This window comes from Phascolarctos cinereus, unplaced genomic scaffold (assembly GCF_003287225.1).
Source record: "Phascolarctos cinereus isolate Bilbo 61053 unplaced genomic scaffold, phaCin_HiC Scaffold_5;HRSCAF=322, whole genome shotgun sequence".
NCBI lineage: Eukaryota > Metazoa > Chordata > Mammalia > Diprotodontia > Phascolarctidae > Phascolarctos > Phascolarctos cinereus.
Window position 1 is genome coordinate 323,708,271 of NW_027555958.1, and position 21,389 is coordinate 323,729,659.

General features: G+C 37.0%; 1 protein-coding gene across 2 annotated transcripts in view; it reads right to left on the reverse strand.

The window, feature by feature from the left end:
- ASH1L (ASH1 like histone lysine methyltransferase) overlaps positions 1-21,389 on the reverse strand; it is a 237,167-nt gene that overhangs the window by 42,636 nt on the left and 173,142 nt on the right. For both annotated transcript variants that reach the window (XM_020991583.2, XM_020991582.2), the window contains exons 8-12: positions 17,978-18,051; positions 16,050-16,095; positions 15,758-15,866; positions 11,092-11,298; positions 10,840-10,986 (exon numbers count right to left, since the gene is read on the reverse strand). In XM_020991583.2, the coding sequence (XP_020847242.1) occupies positions 10,840-10,986; positions 11,092-11,298; positions 15,758-15,866; positions 16,050-16,095; positions 17,978-18,051 (583 nt within the window). The remainder of the gene's footprint in view (positions 1-10,839; positions 10,987-11,091; positions 11,299-15,757; positions 15,867-16,049; positions 16,096-17,977; positions 18,052-21,389) is intronic.

A 21,389-nucleotide genomic window follows, 5' to 3' on the forward strand; every position in this document is an offset into this window, starting at 1 on the left:
TAGAGTTGAAATTAGAGGTTAGAGCAGAATCTATTATACATTAGCTAAAGTAAAAAAAAGCAAGAGTGGAAATCAGGATTTTAGACAAGCTTATAGTAAAAGTAGATATGGAAAAAAAGACAAGCTGGGAAACTACATTATCTTTAGAGGCACTTGAGATAAATACCCATACTTTAAATAAATAATAAAAACATTATATAATAATATACATAAATGTATGTGAATATATATATGTTTTTTTAAACAAAGAACACAGCATCTAAATATTTAAGGAAAAATTAATCAAATTTCAGAGAGAAAAATAAAATTACAATTGTGGGAGACTTCAATATACTGAGTTTAGATTTAAATAAATCTAACAAAGAGATAAACAGAAAAGAAATTAAGAACCTGAACTTCAAAAAAATTAGAACTTAGCACAAATCCTATGGAGAAGGGGGGTCAACCATTCTCATCTCCTGCAAACCAACTACTACCCACACAAGTCAGTCAGGCCAACCTAGCTGAAGCATTTGGGCAACCTGAAGGAGAGACAGAAGGCAGCATGTGCCAGGCAGGTTGAATCACTGATACCTCCATCTTGACAACCATCTCTCTGTGGACATTAATTTAAATAGAACAGAATTTCTTTAAACTCATCATTATGAAATCTTATCATCTTAGAAGATCCAATCAGCCTTAGAACTCATACCTCATCAGTATCTTCTGACCCCTGAAGGGTAGAGTTATGAATTCTTCAACCTCCACTTAAGGGAGGTGGGGAGGGCGAGGTGGGCAGGACACACATATCCCCAGACATCTCATTTCCTACCCAGCAATACTCATTGACTTCTCCACCATGCCACTGTTCTTCCATGCACTGGTACCCTTCCCCCCTCCAGATTTTCAACTTTTTTGTGTGTTGTTTTCCCCCTTTAAATTTTAAACTGAGGGCAGGATTTGTCTTTCTTTTTATTAATTGTATCCTCAGAGCTTAGCACAGTGCCTGGCACATGGTAAGTGCTTAATAAATGTTTATTGGATTATACTGAAGACTCAAAAGAGTTATTGTCCTCAAAGTTGATAGAGCTATCAAATGGTTTAGCATTAGAAACTGATATGATTTTATCAGTGGAAATGACATTAAAGAAGAGGCATTACCATCTATTTTGCCACTGCACCCTTAAGGACCATGGGAACTTTCTATCTGACTTGCAGCTGAAATCTTCTATATGCGTTGTATTATCCATTAGATTGTGAGCTCCTGGGGAAGAGGGACAATCTTACTTTTTGATCTGAATTTCTAGCACAAAGCTCAATGCTTTATACATAATAACAGCTCAATGCTCCATTTATTCATTCTCAGTGTTTGGCACAAAGATTTACTCAAGAAATGTTCCTTTCCTTTCTACCTTCCTTCCTCCTTCCCTACTTTTGTAATACATCCCTTTTTCTCTATTCACATGGCCATCATCCTTGTTCGGGTTCTCATCACATCTTGCTTAGACCATTGCAAGGTCTACAGAGCCATTATGTTGATCTCATCGCTGTATGCCTGTGAAACTTAACAACATACCAGCACCACGCTAGGAAACTAAATTGCTTCCACCTAAATTGTCTTAGGATGATTCTGAAGATCACCTGGCAAGATATGGTACTGGACAATGAAGCTGTTTCTTAAGCAGAACAGCTAAGCATTCAAACTCTACTGCAAAGAGTGTAACTCTGATGGGCTAGTCAATGCTGTTCAAATGCCAAACATACATTTGCCTAAAAGACTATTTAAGAGAGAACTCACACAAGGTAAGCGTTCACATGGAGGTCAAAAGAAGTGATACAAGGACGCTCTCAAGTCTCTCTGAAGAACTTTGGAATTGACTGTAAGACATGGAGAGACGTTGGCACAGGACCGTCCAGCATGGTGTGCCCTCATCAAAGAAAGCACTGTGCTCTATGAGCAAAGCCGAATTGCAGTAGCTCAAAAAAAAAAGTGAGATGCACAAATTTAGAGATATATCCACTCTATATGTTCATATGGACTATTTATGCCTGACCTGTGATGGAGCCTTCCAAGCTTGTACTGATCTGATCAGCCACCATCAGACACAATGTACCCTGACCCCAACAGAGTGATGTCATTTTGGTCCTCTCTGAACACAAAAGACAACAACCAACCAACGGCAATAGTATTCTATTTTGTCTCTCTGCTTCCAGGCTCACCTCGTGGCACCCATCCTCTGCACAACAGTTGAACTAATATTCCTAAAGTGCAGGTCTGACTATGTCACTTTTCTATTTCAAATCACTATTGACTCTAAGATCAAATGTCATTTCATCTTTTGCCTCACCGTTGTTTAATTCCTACAGTTTGTGTAAATTTTATATTGAACATAATTATTAGTACAGTACAGTGGTACACATATTTTATAATTCAAAGTACATACTATACACACACACACACACACACACACACACACACATATATATATATATTTATATTTACTAATATAGGTGATGAAAATAGTTGATCACCTTCCCCCTACTCTAACACATACTCTCAGTGTGGGTCCTGTGGTGGACGATCACCTCGGGTTCAAGGTACTCTGTAATCTATTCTAAAGGAATGAAGAAGGTAAGAAAGAGAAGAAAGGAAGAAGTAAAATAAGATGATTCCTAAACCACACTCTTATACAGGCTTTGTGGGGATGGTAAATGAAACATTAAAATAAGATTCTATCAATAAGAGGAGATGTAGGAGGATTAAGATTAGATTGTTACAAAAATAAGCTGTATTTGATATTTGTGTCTGGGTACATTTTAAAACACAAAATGAAGCAGGATCTTCAAGGAGAAAAGGGATAAGGATAGTTAATAGATCTTCAGCTGGTATAAATCATTTCTGCTACTTTACATGTGACCAGGGTTTTGAAGACAAGGTACAATGATTCCTTTCTGTTCTGGGGGCTAACTAGGCTCTTGTGATAAGGAAATATTTTTTCTAAGTATTCTCATAGTTATTTAAAGCTAAGAGAGATTCTTACATCAGGTGAGAGGCTGACCTAGAAAATGTAAAAAGTCCTTTTGACTCTGAGTACTTATGATTTTAGGATTCATCACTTAGGCAGCCATCCTACCTTCTCTCTGCTGATGCCTAAGGCCTGTTTTTCTTCAACTTACTGCTCTGTTTTACGACAGCAAATCTTGGAAGGAAAGAGTGACAAAGTGGCTTACATTATTACTTCAAGTGTCACTTTTGGGAGTTACTGGGGGGGAGATGTACACATATTCTGTATTTTTTTTTAACATATTCTCTATTTACTTATCTGAGAATATACTGTGTGGCACTTAACACTGGCAGTGGAGCAGGGTCTTAGTTCTATCTTCTAACCCAGTCTGACTTTCAGAGGAATAAACAGAGTAGGAAGCCCAGACCAAAGGGGAACCTACAGTTCTGTTACACTGAACCAGCAGTGATTTTCAGCTGGCTGACAGTGGATGAGTCTAGCAATAGTCTACTGGAACTCCAAAAGGAAAAAGTCCACAGGCATGATGCTCAGATCCAGGCCTAAGTCAGGAACTTACAAAGATCAGACCAGAAGGACATCTATCATATTTTGCCCTGGATCATAACCCTCTGGGAGCTCTGATACCTTTCAGGTCCCTAGTCTGACCTGTCCCTGAGATCCTGGAATAACACAACATTCAAAACTCCTAAGAAACCAGCAGGAGAACCAGCCTAGGAACTGTATCCATAAATGCATAAAGCCTGGTCCTCACATAAAGTCCAAAGTAAATCCAAGTCAGGAAGTAAGGTAGAAAAATGAGCAAACATATAAAGAGTATTATCATAAAAAGCTATTATAATATAAACCTATAATAATAGGATGCTGCAGACAGAAACCTAGGAGAAGACGAAAGACACCAAAAACAGAGTGGTCACATGTTCAATTAGAATTTCTAGAATGAGAGGGGTTTTTTTTGAAGCCTCAAAAGTGTTTTAATAAATGAGAGTGCTAGAGGAAAAAATTGGAAAAGAAATGAGAGCTATGGAAGAAAGGATTGTAAACTGAATCAACTTTGGCACAAGAGGTAAAAATTTTTGCTGAAGCAACAAACTCCCTGTAAATAAGAATGCCCCAAATAGAAGATAAGGACCCCCTCAGACAACTAGAAATATTGAAACAAAAAAAAAGGACTGATAAAAAAAATTGTAAGTTATCTCATAGCAAAAACAACTCACCTGGAAAACAGACTGAAAGGAGATAATCTGAGAGTCAATGGGCCACCTGAATGCCATGACCAAAAATAGGAGCCTAGACACCATATTTCAAGAAATCATTAAAAAAAAACACCACCAAAACAACAATAAAAAAACCTTGCAAGATTTCTTAGAACCAGAGGACAAAATGGAAATCAAAACCCCAGAATGAAAATTCCCAGAAATACTATAGCCAAAATCCAGAGTTTCCAGGCCAAAGAAAAAATAACACCAACAACCAGGAAGGAAGGATTCAAGTAATAAGGAGCCACAAACAGGATCCCACATAATTTAGCAGCCACCACTATAAAGGAGTGGAGAGTTTGGAATAAAATATTCCAAAAGACAAAAGGATTACAGTCAAGAATAACTGGCAAAAATAAGTATAGTCCCAGAGTGGGGAAAAATGGACCTTTAATGAAGTAGAGGACTTCCAAGCATTCCTGATGAAAAGAGCATATCTGCATGGAAACTCTGAAGTACAAATGTCAGAGAATAAGCAAAATATAAAAAGGTAAACATGAGCAAGGGGCAGCTAGGTGGCACAGAGAATAGAGCACCTGGCCTAAGGTCAGGAAGACTTATCTTCCTGAGTTCAAATCTGGCCTCAGATACTTACTAACTGTGTGACCCCGGGCAAGTCACTTAACTGTTTGCCTCAGTTTCCTCATCTATAAAAATGAGCTTGAGGGGCAGCTAGGTGGTGCAGTGGATAGAGCACCAGCCCTGGATTCAGGAGGACCTGAGTTCAAATTTGGCCTCAGACACATAATACTTACTAGCTGTGTGACCCTGGGCAGTCACTTAACCCCACTGCCTAGCCAAAACAAAAACAAAACAAAACAAAAAAATGAACTTGAGAAGAAATGGCAAACCACTCTAGAATCTTTGCCAAATAAAACCCCAAATGGAATCACAAAGAGCTAGACAGGACTGAAAAAAATGACTACACAACAATGAACATGAACAATCATAATGGATTAAAAAGAGGATAAAACTGTTTATGTTCTCATAGAGGGGGATATTCTTTCAGAACCTTATCATCATCAGAGAATCTAGATGGATGAAGTCTAATTAGACATAGTCCCGGGAGTAGTCTTGTTATGTCTTGATGACTTTAAAAGAATGGAAAGGGAGGGTAAAAGGCAGGTAGAAAGAAAGATGAGAAAGTAAGGATTGGGAAAATTATTTCACATAATCAGGGCAGAAGTCTATGCAAAGAGGAAGAGGTGAGGACAGTGGATGACATCTGAATCTCACTCTCATCTGAACTGGTTAAAAGAGGGAAAAATATACAAACACAAAGAGCTGAGTAGAGAAATATATTTTACTCAATAGGAGGGAAAGGGAAGACAGGAGAGTGGGAATAAGAACGAATGTAGAATAAAGGAGGGATTGGTCCTAATCAAAACAAACGCTAAGGATGTATAAAAATATTTATAGCAGCTCTTCTTGTGGTGGTAAAAAATTGAAAACAGAGGGGACGTCCACCATCTGAGAATGGCTGAATAAGGTATGGTATATAAATGTGCTGGAATACTACTGTGCTGCAAGAAATAAAGGGGGTGGTTTCAGAAAAACAAGTTCATACAGGAAGACTGGTAATGAACTGAGGTAGAATGAAGTGAGCAGTGACAACAACATCTTAAAGACAGTGTGGAAAGCCTTAGAAACTGAATGATGCAGTGACTAACCACAACTGCAGGGGATTCAAGAAGAAACATGTTACCCAATCTCCTGATAGAGGACAAAATAAAATAAAATAAAATAAAACAATCCAAGAAAAATAAGATTAGGAAAAGAAAGTCAACCAACTAGAAAAGATCTAGAATCTTAAGGAAGAAAACAACTCCTTGAAAATTAGAATTGGGCAAAGGAAAGCAAAGTTATAAAGGACCAAGAAATAATAAAACAAACTATAAAGAATGAAAAAAAAAATAGGTTCCACTTCTGGGAGCCAAAATGGTTTGAGTAAGAAGTAAGTCACTCTCACCCTCCCTTACTGACTTCTGAAAGCCCAGAAAATATCGACCCAAGAAAAATCCTGAGCCAGCAAAAAGACAGGGCACTGCAGTCTTGTAGCCCAGGAAGCTTGGGGGATTGATGGGAAAGGACCCTCTCCCTCTGGGGAAGGGGAAGCAGTACAGGATGGGAGGCATCCCAGCAAGCCAGTGGCAAGCCCTATCTCAGCATACCAGGGGAAGACCCAGGTTGGTAGAGCAGGCAAATGCTAACACCAGGACCTCCCGAGAGTCTCAATACAGGCAAGGGAACTAATAGACACCAGCTAGGAAAACCACCACAGGTGATGGTGTTCTCCAGCAGCCAGATCACCCAGTGTCTCAATGCAACTCTGGGAAGTACAATTCCAGGAGATAAAACTCCAGGCTGACAGACACCCACCAACATCGAAACATCCCCTGTGCAAGGCTCAGGTGAGTAGGAGCCAAACATTAAAGTGCAAGGCCTGGGTTAGCAGGAAAAGAAGCTTGGGTAAGTACCCCCTTCGCTCCAGCTCCCGGAGAGCTCAACTTTTTTTTTTTTTAAAGTCAGGAAACAGGCAAACACTATGCACAAAGAGCAGAAATGGACAATGACCACAGATTCTCATTATGGGGAAAGAGAAGATCAAGGCACAAATTCAGAAAAGAACAACATTATCAATATACCCACATCTGAAAACCTCAAAGGGGAATATGAACTGGTCTCAAGCCCAAAAAGCCTTCTTGGAAGAACTCAAGAAGGATTTTAAAAGTCAAATAAGAGAGGTAGAAGAAAAACTGGGAAAAGAAACGAGAGGTATGCAAGAGAGAGTCAATAGCTTGGAAAAGGAAGGACAAAAATTAACTGCAGAAAACAAGTTCTTAAAAAGTAGAATTGGCCAAATGGAAAAGGAGGCACAAAAACTCACTGAAGAGAACTCCTTAAAAAGTAAAATGGGACAAATAGAAAAGGAGGTACAAAATCTAATAGAAGAAAATAACTTATTAAAAATTAGAATGGGGCAAGTAGAAACTAATGACTCTATGAGAGAGCAAGAATCAAACAGAAACAAAAGAATGAAGAAAGAATGAAAAATAGAAGAGAGTGTGAAACATCTCATAAGAAAAACAAGTGATCTGGAGATCAGATTAAGAAGAGAAAACATAAGAATAATCAGATTACCTGAAAGCTATAATCAAAAAAAGAATCTTGATACAATAACATAACAAATAATTAAAGAAAACTGTCCTGAAGTATTAGAACAAGAGGTGAAAGTAGATATAGAAACAGTAAAAACCAATCACCCCCTAAAATAGAGCCTATTAGGAAAGCCTACGGGAATACCATAGTCAAATTCTGAAATTCCCAGCTCAAGGAGAAAATATTACAAGCAACTAGAAAAAAACAATTCAAATATGGCGGAGCCACACAAGACCTAGCAGTGGTGACATTAAAAGACTGCAGGTCTTAGAACACTATATATCAAAGAGCAAAAGAATTGGGGTTGCGGTGGAAAATATTCCCAGCAAAGTTAAGCATAATCCTATGTGGGAAAAAAAAACTGAAAGAACTGTCAGACTTTCAGGGTTTTGCTAAAAAACAAACAAACACCCTTAACTTAACAGATAATTTGACATACCAGATCCAAGAGAAATACAAAGTTAATACATTAATAACAAGGGACTCAATAAGGACAGACCATTTACATTTATATGAGGAAATGTAAAATGTATGTCTAAGACTGTTATTAGTAATTGGATAGCTCAAAAGAAAGAGTGGGATGGACCTGAGTATGATGTTTATTCTAAAAAGTAAAACTGTTGAGGAAAAGGTATAGAGTAGTTATACAAATGAGGTACAAGAGGAAGAACTGACATGAATTAGATGGGGGAGGAGGGCTGGTAGTTCTGGATGAGGGAACAATTCATATATGCTTAGAAGAGTATAAAAGTCATTTAAATTCAGAAAAAAAATAAAAGGCTAAGGGGGATAGGGAGGGGGGAAGAAGATAAGGGAGGGATTTTTAGAGGGAACCCTACTCACATTAGATCTGAGTTAAAGAGAGAACAACAAATACATTTAGAAGGGAATAAAAGTCTTCTAAGTTTATAAAGAAATAAGAGGGTGAGAGAATAGGATATGGAGAGGAGTACAGAAGGGTGTCTAGATAAATGGGAATGGGAAAAAGAGGGAATAACATATATATAATTGGAAGACTATAAAAGTCTTCTAAATTCAGACAGAAACAAGAGGGTAAGGGAAAAGGATTGGGGGAGAAAATAAGGGAGAGATCTCTGAAGGCGGAGTAGGTTAAGTAATTGGAGGGCAAGGTAGCAGGTAGTAAAGTAGGAATCAGGAGGGATAGGAAATAAAAGATACACACAAACATAAAATAAAGATCAGGAGTAGAATTAGAAAAAAAAAGCAGAGCTAGTAATCACGATGTCAGACAAAGTTAAAGTTAAAATAGATTTAATAAAAAGAGAAAAACAGGGAAACTACACTAGATGACAACCATATTAACCAATATTGTTTGAGACTATTTAAAATAACTAGATAGTATATATTATTGTGTATATATATATATATATATATATATGTATATAGTATATATTGTTGTGGTATAGGAAACGGTGAGTTGTTGGTGGACTTAGAAAAATATGGAAAGACTTGGACTTATGAAGGAAGATGTTATCCATCCTCAGAGAAACAGAGGACAAACAAGTATAGTATAGTCTTACACAGATGCATATGAAGGTATATATCTATATATGAGTATGATTATGGATATCCTGGTATATGTATGTAGGTATATACATGTATGTGTATATATGTATATACACATATATACATACATATACATACATCTACTTCTGTATTTAACTGTACCTTTCTTGGGGAAGGATGGGAAGGAAGGGAGGAACAAAGTAAAAAGTGTACAGCTGAGAATAAGAGAAAACAAGGAAGCAAAGAAAAGATGGATAGCTCTGAACACAATGTGTAGTATTTATTATATAGGCTTTTTTGAAATGGAAATTTATTGCTATATATTTCAAATCCTCTCGCTTTCTGCTGTGCACGTCAATGCTTTTTTTCCGTTTTCTTACTTTGTATTTCTGTTTTAGTATTTAAGTTTATGTTTCTTTTTCTCTTCTTAATAACTTAAAGGAGTAGGTGGAATGCTTATTGAATTTGCAGATGATACAAAACTAAGAGGGATAACTATCACATGAGATGAAACTTAGGGTTGAAAAAGATATGGACAGGCTAGATTATTGGCCCAAATCAAATAATGGGACATTTTATGGGGATGAAGTCACATTTTAATTTGGAAAAAAAAAATCAGTGTCAGAAGTAAAATGTAAGAGAAGTGGGACCATGAAAAAGATTTGGAGATTTTAGTGTCCTGCAAATCCAGCATCAAAAGGTTGATTAGGAAGTCAAAAACACTAATGTAATTTCATGCTGTATCAAAAAGGCAAAGTGATCAGGTTTAGGCATATGACAGATCTAGTTGCATTTATTCTGGTCACATCTGCAGTACTGTGTTCAGTTCTTGTCACCACCACATTTTAGTAAAGACATGAATAAGCTAAAGAGCATCCACAAAAGGATTACCATGATAGGGAAGGACCTTGGCCTGACAGATGTGTCTAGGTATTTGAAAAGTTGTCATGTAGGAGAGGAATAAGACTTACTCTGTTTGGCCCCACAGGATGGAACTAGGAGAAATGTATGAAAGTTGTCAAGAGTCAAATTTAGGCTTTACTAAGGAGAAATTTCATAACAATTAAAGCTACCTGAAGTGTTATGTCTTGCTTTGAAAGACTGTAAGTTCTCCCTCACTTATTTAGTAGTTTTTCAGTCATGTCCAACTCTTCATGACCTCATTAGGGGTCTTCTTGGCAAAGATATTGGAATGGTTTGCTATTTTATTCTCCAGTTCATTTTACAGATGAAGAAACTTAGACAAACAGGGTTCAGGGTCACATAGCTAGTAAGTGTCCAAAGCTGGATTTGAACTCAGGTATGCCTGACTTCAAGCCCAATGCTTTATCCACTGTGCCACTACCTTTCCCTCCTCCCTTACTGAAAGGTATTCAACGAAAGGCTAGACGACCACTGGTCAGGTTTGTTGTAGAAAGAATGACACTTATAGCTGTGAATTCTTATAAGTTATAAACTTTTGGGAGTGCAGGGAATGAGTTCCACATTTTTCTTAAATCCTTTTCAGTGCCAAACATAGAGTTGGCAAATAACATATACTTAATACTCGATAAATGAACTGATTAAATGCCAAACTGGTTCCTTACTCAAAGGTTCCTGAAGTTAACCATCAATTTTAAATGCTTTTCTTGGAATAGGTTATGGAAATGGAATATTTAACTAGTGAGATCAAGGGAATTCACTTAATTTGCCTTCTGAAGAGTTGTCCATACTCAATTTCTAAATCTAGAGGACTATAATTTATAGACAGGTTGCAGTCTGCATTGGTGATGGAGTTTCCACACTAGGGAAATCAAGAATCCCTGGAGTATTAATGATAACCAGAGTTTCCTGGCTGTGCAAGATACCACTTGATTCATCAGTCCTTTGGCTCTACCTTCCCTCTTCCTTACCATTTCTGCATTTCACAATTTGGGTTACAGCTGTGGTTGATGAACCGGGCCTCATTGCCCATGCGGTAGCTGTCAATCACCATTCCACTGTCCAGATTTAGGCAGTAGTGGTCACTGTGATTATGGTATTGTTCAATCATTCGGTTCCTGAAGAAAGGAAGAATGCACGAAGATTAAATTAGCTTAGAGTTTAAAGTAAAACCAAATGTTTTGTCTTAACATCTAACATTTTCCTGACTGGACTTACTGTACCTGAACTCCTGCTCACTGACAACTTCTCCCAAGTATTCGATGATGAACTGGCCAGCTTTCAAAGGTTCTTTGGTCCGGATCCCCCAGCCCTTCTCCTCAGCTCGGAACCGCTCAAGACACTGTACCCACTCATGCCTTTGTATCCTCTGATTACAGCACTGCTCCCCACAGGGGCAGGTATTGGGGGAGCACTCAGCAAAGATCATTCTGAGGAGAAAAAGAATCAGAGGTTAAATCCCAGCTTTCATAAGATCTACTGGGTGTCCAATAAGGACAAATGACTACAAAATGAGATAGACTGTTCATTTAGTGAGAATGAATGATAACACACAGAAAATCTGAATATTGACCAGTATCTGTGAAATGCTGGAAGGTCTCTAGTTCACTGGATTGATCTCTATGGAGGATTTATGGTAGGACAAGGATAAGAATCAAACAGGATGAAGTACAGCTGGGTTGTAGGTTGTGGTTATAGAAGGAATTTCTACACTGGGGAGATTCCACATCTGTTGAGGTATGGAAAGTATTGTAAGGCTTTTAGCCAAGATGACTATCTGGAGAGAGGCCAAGGGCATAAGCCTAAATCTAGCAAAAATCTAAAAATAGTACCATGTCAAAAATAATCAAGAAATACAATAAGTAACTTTATAAAGTGACTTTTTCTACCCCAGAACTGTACAAAAACATCAGCCAGAAGCCTACAAGTAGTAGGTGCTCTTGCTGATGCCAGAGCTCAGAGAAACAAGGTGGTGGTCTCCCAGTGTAGCAGAGACTGGCTAAAGACATATGTAACCTATAAGGCTCTATACTCCTAGGCAGGCTGCCCCCAAAAAGCTAGAAAGACTGAGTTTTGACAACCAATGTGCTGTGCCTGTAGTCAAACCAGCATTCAGATTGGGAAATTACACACCTATAGCCTCTGAGATTCCTAGCACTCAGTCCTGAGATGCCATACAGGGCTCTTAAGATGTAGAGCATGGAACCTTAAAGATTGAGGGGGTACTAATCATGATAAGTAGACATCAAGATAGAACCCAGGTGACCAAGGTTGAGATTAAGCAGAAACAACTACTTCAGCCACAAGGGCAAAAAGGAAGCAGAACCTGGCCCTAGCACAAAGCTCCAATTAAGGAACTAAAACTGGAAAGATGAATAAACAAAAGATATTGAATAGTAGGAGGAATCATGATAGATTTAAAGAAACCCAAAATTCCAACTAAACAGGGTAGAATAAACCCACAGCTATAGCAAGCAGGGACTAAAATGGATTTTCAACAAGAACTATGTAAATATCTATAAGAAATGAATAGATAAAAAAATGAAATAAAAGTTCTAGAGGAAAGAAGTGGAAGAATAAATAAACAGCTTAGAAAAAAAGGTAAACTTTTCCTGAGTTAAAGGACTTCCTGAAAATTAGTAAAGGCTAAACAGAAACCAATGACTCCAAGAGATAGCAACAAATATTAGGGGAAAAAAACTAAGATGCAAAAAAAGAGGATAAAATATAAGGTATCTGTTATCAAAAACAAATGTCCCAGAAAACAAGTCAAAAAGAGAAAATTAGGTATCACTGGACTTCTTGAAAAGTATGATTTTCTTTTAAGAAGAGGAAAAAAAAAGCCCGAGACACTATATTTCAAGAAATCATCGATGAAAATTGCTCAGACCCATTAAAATCGGAGGGCAAAGTGAAAATATATATATAAATCTACTGATCAAAAAAACCCTAAAAAGAAAAGTCCCAGGAAATGTCACAGGCAAAATCCAAAGCTTCCACATCAAAGAAAAAATACGGCAAGTAGCCAAAATCAAATAGTTAAAGTACCAAGCATCTACAGCCAGATACACAGAAGACCTGGCAGCTTCTCATATAAAGGAGAAGAGATTTTGAATTACACAAAATATTCAGAATTACATACAACCAAGACTAACATTCTAAAAAGCTAAGCATAATCCTATAGTGCAAAAAAACGTACTTTCAGTGGAATAGAGATCTTTTAAGAACTATTGATAAAAAGACCATAACTGAGCCAAAACTTTGAAGTATAAAGACAAGAGTCAAGGGAAACCTAGAAAGTTAAATCTGAACAAGTGGAAGGAGTTATAAGATGAACAACTGCTAATATCCTAATGGAGGAGAAGAAACAAGTGTCCGTTCAGAACAAAATGAGGAAGTTAAATAAGACAGAGGACCATAAGAAGATCTTAAGAAAGAAAAGGCAAAATAAAAGGAATATGCTAGCATGGATAGGAAGAAGAATTTACTATTTCTCATGGGCAGCTATGTGACATAGTAGATAGAGTTCTGGGCCTGGAGTTAGGAAGACCTGAATTCACATCTGGCCTCAGACATTTATTAGCTGTGTGATCTTGGGTAAGTCACTTAATCTCCACCTGCCTCAGTGTCCTCAACTCTAAAATGAAAACAATAATAACATCCAACTTCCAAGGTTGTGAGGATCAATTGATGTGATATTTGTAAAGTGCTTACTATAATGCCTGGCACACAGTATGTGCTTAATAAATTCTTGTTCCCTTTGCCTCCCCCCTACAGTAAGAACGAATGTTGGATTTAGAGTCCCAGCTCTGCCATTTACTACTTATCCTTGAACAAATCACTTCATTTCTCTGGGCCTTGGTTTCTTCACCTGTGTCTGATACTTAGTAAGTGCTTAATAAATGCTTTTTCCATTCATAACTGGAATGCATGAGAAGAGCAGCATACAAACATGGGGGAAGGGCTAGGAGGGATGGGTATCAGGTAAATCTGACTCGTAGCTGAATCAGACAAGAAAAAGTTTAACACACACACATGCACAGAGAAAGGTGTGAAAATATACCAACTCAGTATGGAAACAGATGGGATGGGGGTAAGGAGGAGAGAGGAGGTGAAATAATACCAAGGAAGAAACAGTTACAAGCAAAACAAACTCCCTGACCCTGAAGGGAGATTAAAAGGAAAAAAAAAAGGATCTGGAAATTTAAGTGGGTGACCATCAACTGAAGACTGGTTAAACAAACTGTGGTATATGAACGTAATGAAATATTACTGCACAGATAGATATAACAAAAAAGATTGTTTTAGAGAATTTTTGGAATTACAGACTGATAGAGCAAACTGAACAAAACCAGGAGACCAACTGATATGGGACAACATCACTGTAAAGAAAAGCAACCTTGAAAGACTTAAGAACTGAAATAAAAGCATTGCCCAAGCACTTCTTCAGAGCACCCACGATGACCCTCAGAGAAAGGTGACCAGAATGGTAAGAAGGGTTGGACTTTAAGATTGAGTTACATAAGAACTGCTAAAAGTTCTGGCAGGTTTAGCATGGAGAAAACTTGGGGGAGACTTGACAACTACCTTCAAGCACTTGAAGGAGAATTAAGACTTGTTTCTTTTTGGTCACAGAGAACAGAACTAGGGAAGCTGAAAAGAGGTAAATACATTTAGGCTTGGTGTAAAAAAAAAAACTTCCTAATAAATGGAGCCACCCCAAAATGGAATAGGCTACCTTAGGAGATGGTAAGTGTTCCTATCACTGGAGATTTCAAGGAAAGGCTGGATGACTCTTTGTTAAGTAGATTGAAAAGGGGAATCTTGTTTAGGCACAGGATGTACTAAATGGTTCCCATCTGACTGAGATTCTAGGGTGGTCAAGCTAGGGCCAAGATTATGAATGGAAGAAAATGAACCCAGAGCAAAGAGAACAGAGTGGGAGAACAGACAGAAAGGAAGATACTGGAGGTCAGAATACAATATTCTTTAGTAATTTCCCCACTGTTCTAGTTAGGTTGATCTACTAGTTAGGTACAGCTCATTGAATTGCCACAGACATTACATTTTTTCTCATTATATTCTCCTCGCCTGAAGTGTTGTTCTCATCCAAATCCTACCGATTTCTTTAAGGTCAACCTTTTCCACGAGACAACCTTTGACTACTCCATTTCTTTTTTTTTTTTAAATTCATTCAACAAACATTTATTAAAGAAAGTGAAAATACTAAGTATGTTTCAATCTGCACTCAGAGTTCATCAGTTCTCTCTTTGGAGGTGGAAAGCATTTTTCATCATAGGTCTTGATCAAAGTAGTTAAGTCTTTTACAATCACTGGAAGTGATTGTTGATAAATCAAAATAAATTGATAAAGTTAAAAAAATCAGATTACCTAAAAAAAAAATTTTTTTTCCAGCCTACTACCTCCAGGCAGGATTAAAGCATTTCAGACAGACGGTAATTAATATTGGTCAACAAGTGGTCAAGAAGAATTCTAAAATCTCTTTTTTCTAACCTAAAGTATTCATGCTATAACTTCTGTTGATATTTTGTATTCTATACTAGCTATATTCTAGGTAAGTTTGTAAGTTATTTGAAGCCAATTTGACTTATTTCATTTATCTAATGTTATGCATCTTATTTAATTTACATTTCAAAGAATTAGTCTCCTTTAGTTGTAGTAGTATGGCTAATCACAGATGCATAGTTTCAGGGTCAGAAGATCTGAGGCAAGTAATTTCACTTCTCTAAACTTGTTTTGGGGAATAATGATAACAATTACCTTTAGGGTTAATGTAAGGCTCAGATGAGATGATAATGTGTAAAAAGTACTTTTCAAATGTTCATGCACTATACAAATGCCAGTTATAACGATGATGATGAATATTACCTGTTGAGGCAGTCATCCATACAACCCTTCCTATTGCCATCATCTGGTTTTTTACAGTTGCAGGTGGTAGCCTCATAGCCAGAAAGAGGTTTGACATCAACGTAGACATCTTGAGGAGGGAGGAAAGAGAAGTATGTCAGTCAGTATAAAATATCATTTTTCAACAGTAAAGCTATGGAAAATTAGGAGGATGGGATGAGATGGAAGCAGAAAATAAAAGGGGATAGAAGTAGGTTAAGAACAAATGCAGACAAAAGTCATCAGAGTCCTTTGATAGTTACAAGTTACTCACTTGAACGGATTTTTTTGTATAGTGGGACATCTGGCTTTTTATATAGCTAGAAGAAGAAGAAAAGAAATGTCTTGATACAGCATTTAACTTCAAATGTCAGTCAGTAGCAACAAACACTACAAAGACAGGAAATTATCAGTAAACTCTGCTCACATGGAAATATTTTAAAAGAATTTCTGTGTAGAATATGCTTGAAGACAACTCTTGCTGAAGTTTTAACTTTGGATAGAGGGAACCTTCACTAGAAGATGGGGACAAAGAATTGAAATCACTAGGAGAAGCCAGAATTATGTAAAGAACTGAGTGGCATTTTGTCTGATAGCCTTAACCAGAACCTCAAGAATAAAGAGATATCAATATTCTCTTAGCCATCAGGGTGTGGGGAGGGGTGGGGTGAGGGAAGAGGCATGCAGAAGACTTTCTACTGGATTAGTTGGGTGGTCTAGGTGCATAGGATTGTAGTAGATGACTGTAGGTATTCAGACTCAGAATTGGGAGAAAGGTAATGTTCCCTTTCTAGTTAAATTAATGAATTAGTGAATGAAAGTCCTGAGAAGGGAGCTCTCACATTTAAATATTTATAAATGCAACCAAGAACGTACTAGAGGTCAGGCAGTCTGGTAACATTATGCTGTAGAACAGAGGGGTCAAACTTATATAGAAACAGATCTCTGTGGGCATAAAACTGACTTAGAAAAACCACAAATGAACACCATCTATGCTGTATTTTTATTTATTTTGTTAAACATTTCCCAATTATATTTTAATCTGGTTCAAGCACACTCAGGAGTTTGGCTGCCAACACCTCTGCTGAGAGGATAACATAAAACAGCTTCTTAGCTCAAGCGGGAAAGGATCAGGTTCTAGAACTGTGATTTCAATTGCACAGGGAACTTCCAGAAAGTTATAGTCTTAAGATAACTGTGTAGAGCACTGAGAAGTTAACTGCTCTGTCCAGTATCATACAGCTAATATGTGTGAGAGGCAGAATCTGAACCCTGGTCTTCCTGACTTTGAGGCAGCTCTCTATCCACTATAACATGCCAACTCTCAAGTTAGAAAGGAATATTTATTAATTTGCTTAGAACTAAGCCCACTATAATTTCTCAGTGCATGTATTAAAATACTGATTTTCCTTCAGTATTAGATGGTCTTCCAGTTGATTATAATCTAACATAATGATCCTCTCAGAATCAAAAAGGGAAGTTGCTAAATAGCACAGAAAGGGAAAAGTCAACAGCTTCTGTCCTTTTAAGATTAAACTTTGATGGCATTTTGGTACAGGCTGGGAGTATATCCAGCTCATTTGCATAGTTAGTCCTGTTTTCCCATAGTTATTTCTTGCTGTAAGGCCTGGGTCCAGGGCAGAAGCCTAATGAGAAAATTAGTGGTGAAAACTTTTTAATTAGAAAAGGAAGAACAAAAAAGATCTTCCTATTTTTAGTTTCTCATGTATTTAAAGTGTCCCCCCCTCCCCAATTTAAGTGTTAAATATTTTCTTTGTTTTCTTTAGTAGAATAATCTTAGTTTGCAAGTGAATAATAAATTCCACACTACTGGGGAAAAGCCAACAAAAATAAGGCCTAAAATTTCTTCATCCTGTTGGCAGTACATCTGAATTCTCCAGAGACTTGCCTCACAGAGGATCTTTGCAGAACAGTCTTGCTACCAAAATAAAAGTCTATAGTTGTACTAGAGAAGGGTCCATTTGGAAATCTAGGACCTACCATCATTTCTCAGCACAGGTCAAAGGCAAATAAGCCAAGTTAAAAAGTAAGTGCAAATTAATTTTTCTCAGTCTCTAACCTTCACAGGGACTTTTCTTAATACTTGTTAAAATGACAACACAACAAGTAGGTAAGGGACAAAGGCTTTAATTTTTCTCTTTCGACATTAGAATAAAATGCAAAGAATCATGTTCTTTATACCTGATTGTGTTTCCATTGCCAGAGGATATCATAGGGAAGCTGAAAGTCAATTCTCTTTTGTCTCAGATACTTTCCTGAAACATAAGCATCATGAAATTTAACATTTAGGTAACAGTCATACAACAACCATAATGTGTCCAATCTAGAATGAATGAAGGAGAAAATTCTTAATTATATGTATACATATTACCAGCGCGTAACCCATTTGTAATCTAAACTACTTTATTCTTGAGCAAATGAGGTATGATAAACGAATTCACATTGATTTTTCTATCACCTTACATAAAATAATTAGGCAAACCTGTAGCAAAATAAAAATAATACAATGTACTCCACAGGGTAGGGACTGGACCTGTGACTTCACTGATAGAAGGAAGCTAAAGGTTAGAAAAGTTCAACCAAATAAGGATGGCATCTTCTCTGCAATTTAATAGTCTTATAGCATTGTTTAGGGCACTGAAAAGTTAAGTGACTTGCCCAGAGTCACATACCTGATAAACATTAGAGGTCATTCTAACTTTAAAGTCAGCTCTCTATCTATTATGCAACACCGCCTCTCTAACGTACCCAAAGTCAAATAAAAAGAATTTTTAGATTATCAACCATTCTGGATCATGTAAACTACTTTTCTTAATTATTCTGTATAATAACTGACAAGTGGCTATATAAGAAGGATTCTGAAGAACTTTCTATATTTGAAACTCCAAAATTCAGGTTAGTTGTGCATCCTCCCAAAAGAACTAGTTGTTTGAGGGTGATATTTCAATAGCACAAGCAGCTAAGAAAAATCAGTGAGAGGGTGACTATAAGATGGCAGAGGGATGGAATTCATCCTTCAGGAACCAAAGTTGAACTTAGCTATTTTAAAACTAAATCTGAAATTAACATATAAACTTCTGTCCACTCTGGTTAGATTCCAGAGTTATTTTCCCCAACAAACATAAGAGATAAGCCTTTGGATTTTCTAAAGTAATACTATTTTTCTGGGAAAATATTGATACCTAGTTCAACACTAGCCTATTATTCCTAGTTCCCATCTGACATCCTGAATTTTATTAAAAGGGAAAGTACAACAAGCTACCATAGTTGTACTTGCAGGTTAATGAATTTCCTACTGTCTTTTGCATTCCTCTTCCACATGTTAGAAGGATGGTAATGGGTTCATCTTTACTCTCCTCTCTTAGGTTTTGAAAATGGTGCTGGTTGATTTGTTTACAAAAGGTAGGATGCATCTTGGATGTGCTACTTGATCAAATTCAGCTGGAAAGTTATCCTGGTACAGTGATATAATGAATATAGTGCTGGACCCAGAGTCAGGAAGACCTTAGTTAAAATTTAGCCTCAGACACTTAATGGCTGTGTAACCCTAGGCAAGTCACTTCACCTCTGTCTGCTTCAGTTTCTTCAAATGTAAAATGAGAATAATAATAGCAACTACCTCCCAGGGTTGTTATGAGGATTAAACAAGATAATCTTTGTAAAGTGGCTTAGCAAAGTGCCTGGCACACAGTAGGCACTAAATAAATGTCTGTTCCCTTCCCATTCCTCCTACAGTAGGAAGAATGTTGGATTAGAGTCCCAGGTCTGCCACTTACTACCCTCGTATCCTTGAGCAAATCACTATATCTTTCTGGGCATTGGTTTCTCCATCTGTAAAACAAGGGTGTTGCAATAGATGGCTTCTATAGTCCCATCCAGGTGTTGTTTTAAGATTCTATGACAGTTCAGGAGAACTACTCTTATTTATAACAGCTCTTGTTTAAGGGGAAAAAAAAGGTTTGCCTTCAGTCCCAGAATTGGAAATGAAAAATTACAGATAATTTTTCTTTATATATATTTTTAGGGGAACTAGGAATATATTTTGCGATATGAAATGTACCAAGGTGGTTACTTAGCAAAGAGTAGGGGACTCCACTTTTTGCTCCCCCCCAACCTGAAACTGTAAGATAAACTACCTAATAAAGGGGAATGTAGGTAATCTTAGTCTGTGTGCAGGTTGGAATCCTGCACACAGACTTTGTTGGTGACAGTCATTTCAAGCTGGAACTATTTTTTTTTCCTCTGCAGAAGTACAGGGAATCTCTTATAAGAGAGCTTTTACTTTTTGTGGAAAGGGAGAGAGAGCTGTAAGGAGAGAGTGAGCACTGATGATGATGCCAAAAGGGAAGAAAAGAGCACCAATGAAAAATCATTTTAAAAATATAAAGGAGAGAACAGAAGGGAAGTTCACAAGGGCACAGTGACAAGCAAGGCAGTGTTGGTATTATCATGTTATATTTAATAAATGCTTTAAAAAACTCTTAGCCGTATGTAATAAGAGATTCACAATTTTGTATACGATTCTCTTTTTCATTTCTTTGTATTAGGAAATGTTCATGTTTTTAAAGTTAATAATTTAAAAAAGAGAATTAATAAAAAGAAGTACAGAGAACTTTTATTACTTTATGCAACTCTGAAGGGAAATGAAATGACCAACTGAGCTGGGAAGGAAAAAAATCAGGGAAATCTCTACATAAGATCTTTGCTATTAATCAGGTACTAAAGAAGGAAACAAAAAAAGGAGATGAAGAATGGAAATAGACAGAAAGAGAGCTCAGGGAGAAACATTATGTACCATAACGTGAGATAAAGCTTAGATTTGGTTTATTACCTTTTTCAGAGAATTCCTGGACGCTGATGACATTAATTTAAGCCTTAATGAGGAAAATGGTGAATGGTTTTTTACAATTATCTCTATTGGATCAAGTCAGCTCTAACAGATGCTCAACTATATTATCACTTTAAGACAGGAAATAATGGTAGAGTGGAATAGAGGGCCTGCCTTGGAGTCAAGAAATCTGGGTTCAGTCCTGCCTCTCATCACACTATAGTGAATGTGACCATAAGCAAGTCATTTAACCTCTCTGGGCTCCAAGCCAACTTCCTAAAACAAAAAACCACTTCATCAATGGAGAGGAGTTTTCATGACGGCAATTTTATACAGTGATAAAATTATAAGCCTAGACCAAAAAAATCATTATGGTTAATATTGTTTTTATATAGTTATAGTTATATAGCTAAATAAAGCTATTTTGGTTTTTTGTCCCTCCTTTAAATTATAATCTTCTTATGCAAAAACACACTGCCTTCTTTGTGTTCTGACGCACCTAGACAGTAATAACACTTAGTAGTGTCTTACATGCAGCAGATACTTAATAACTATTTGCTAATGACAATGATAACCCCAAAATCTAGGTTTTCTTATGTATTGCATTTAGATTACTATTACATTTCTCATTTGTACCACTTATTTTGCACTTACTATATTACTTTGTATTGTGAATGAACTGTTCAAGTGTGTATGCCTCACTTCCCTAACTAACCCATAGACTTTGTAAAGGTATCAATTTTTATACTGCTTTGGATTCCCCAT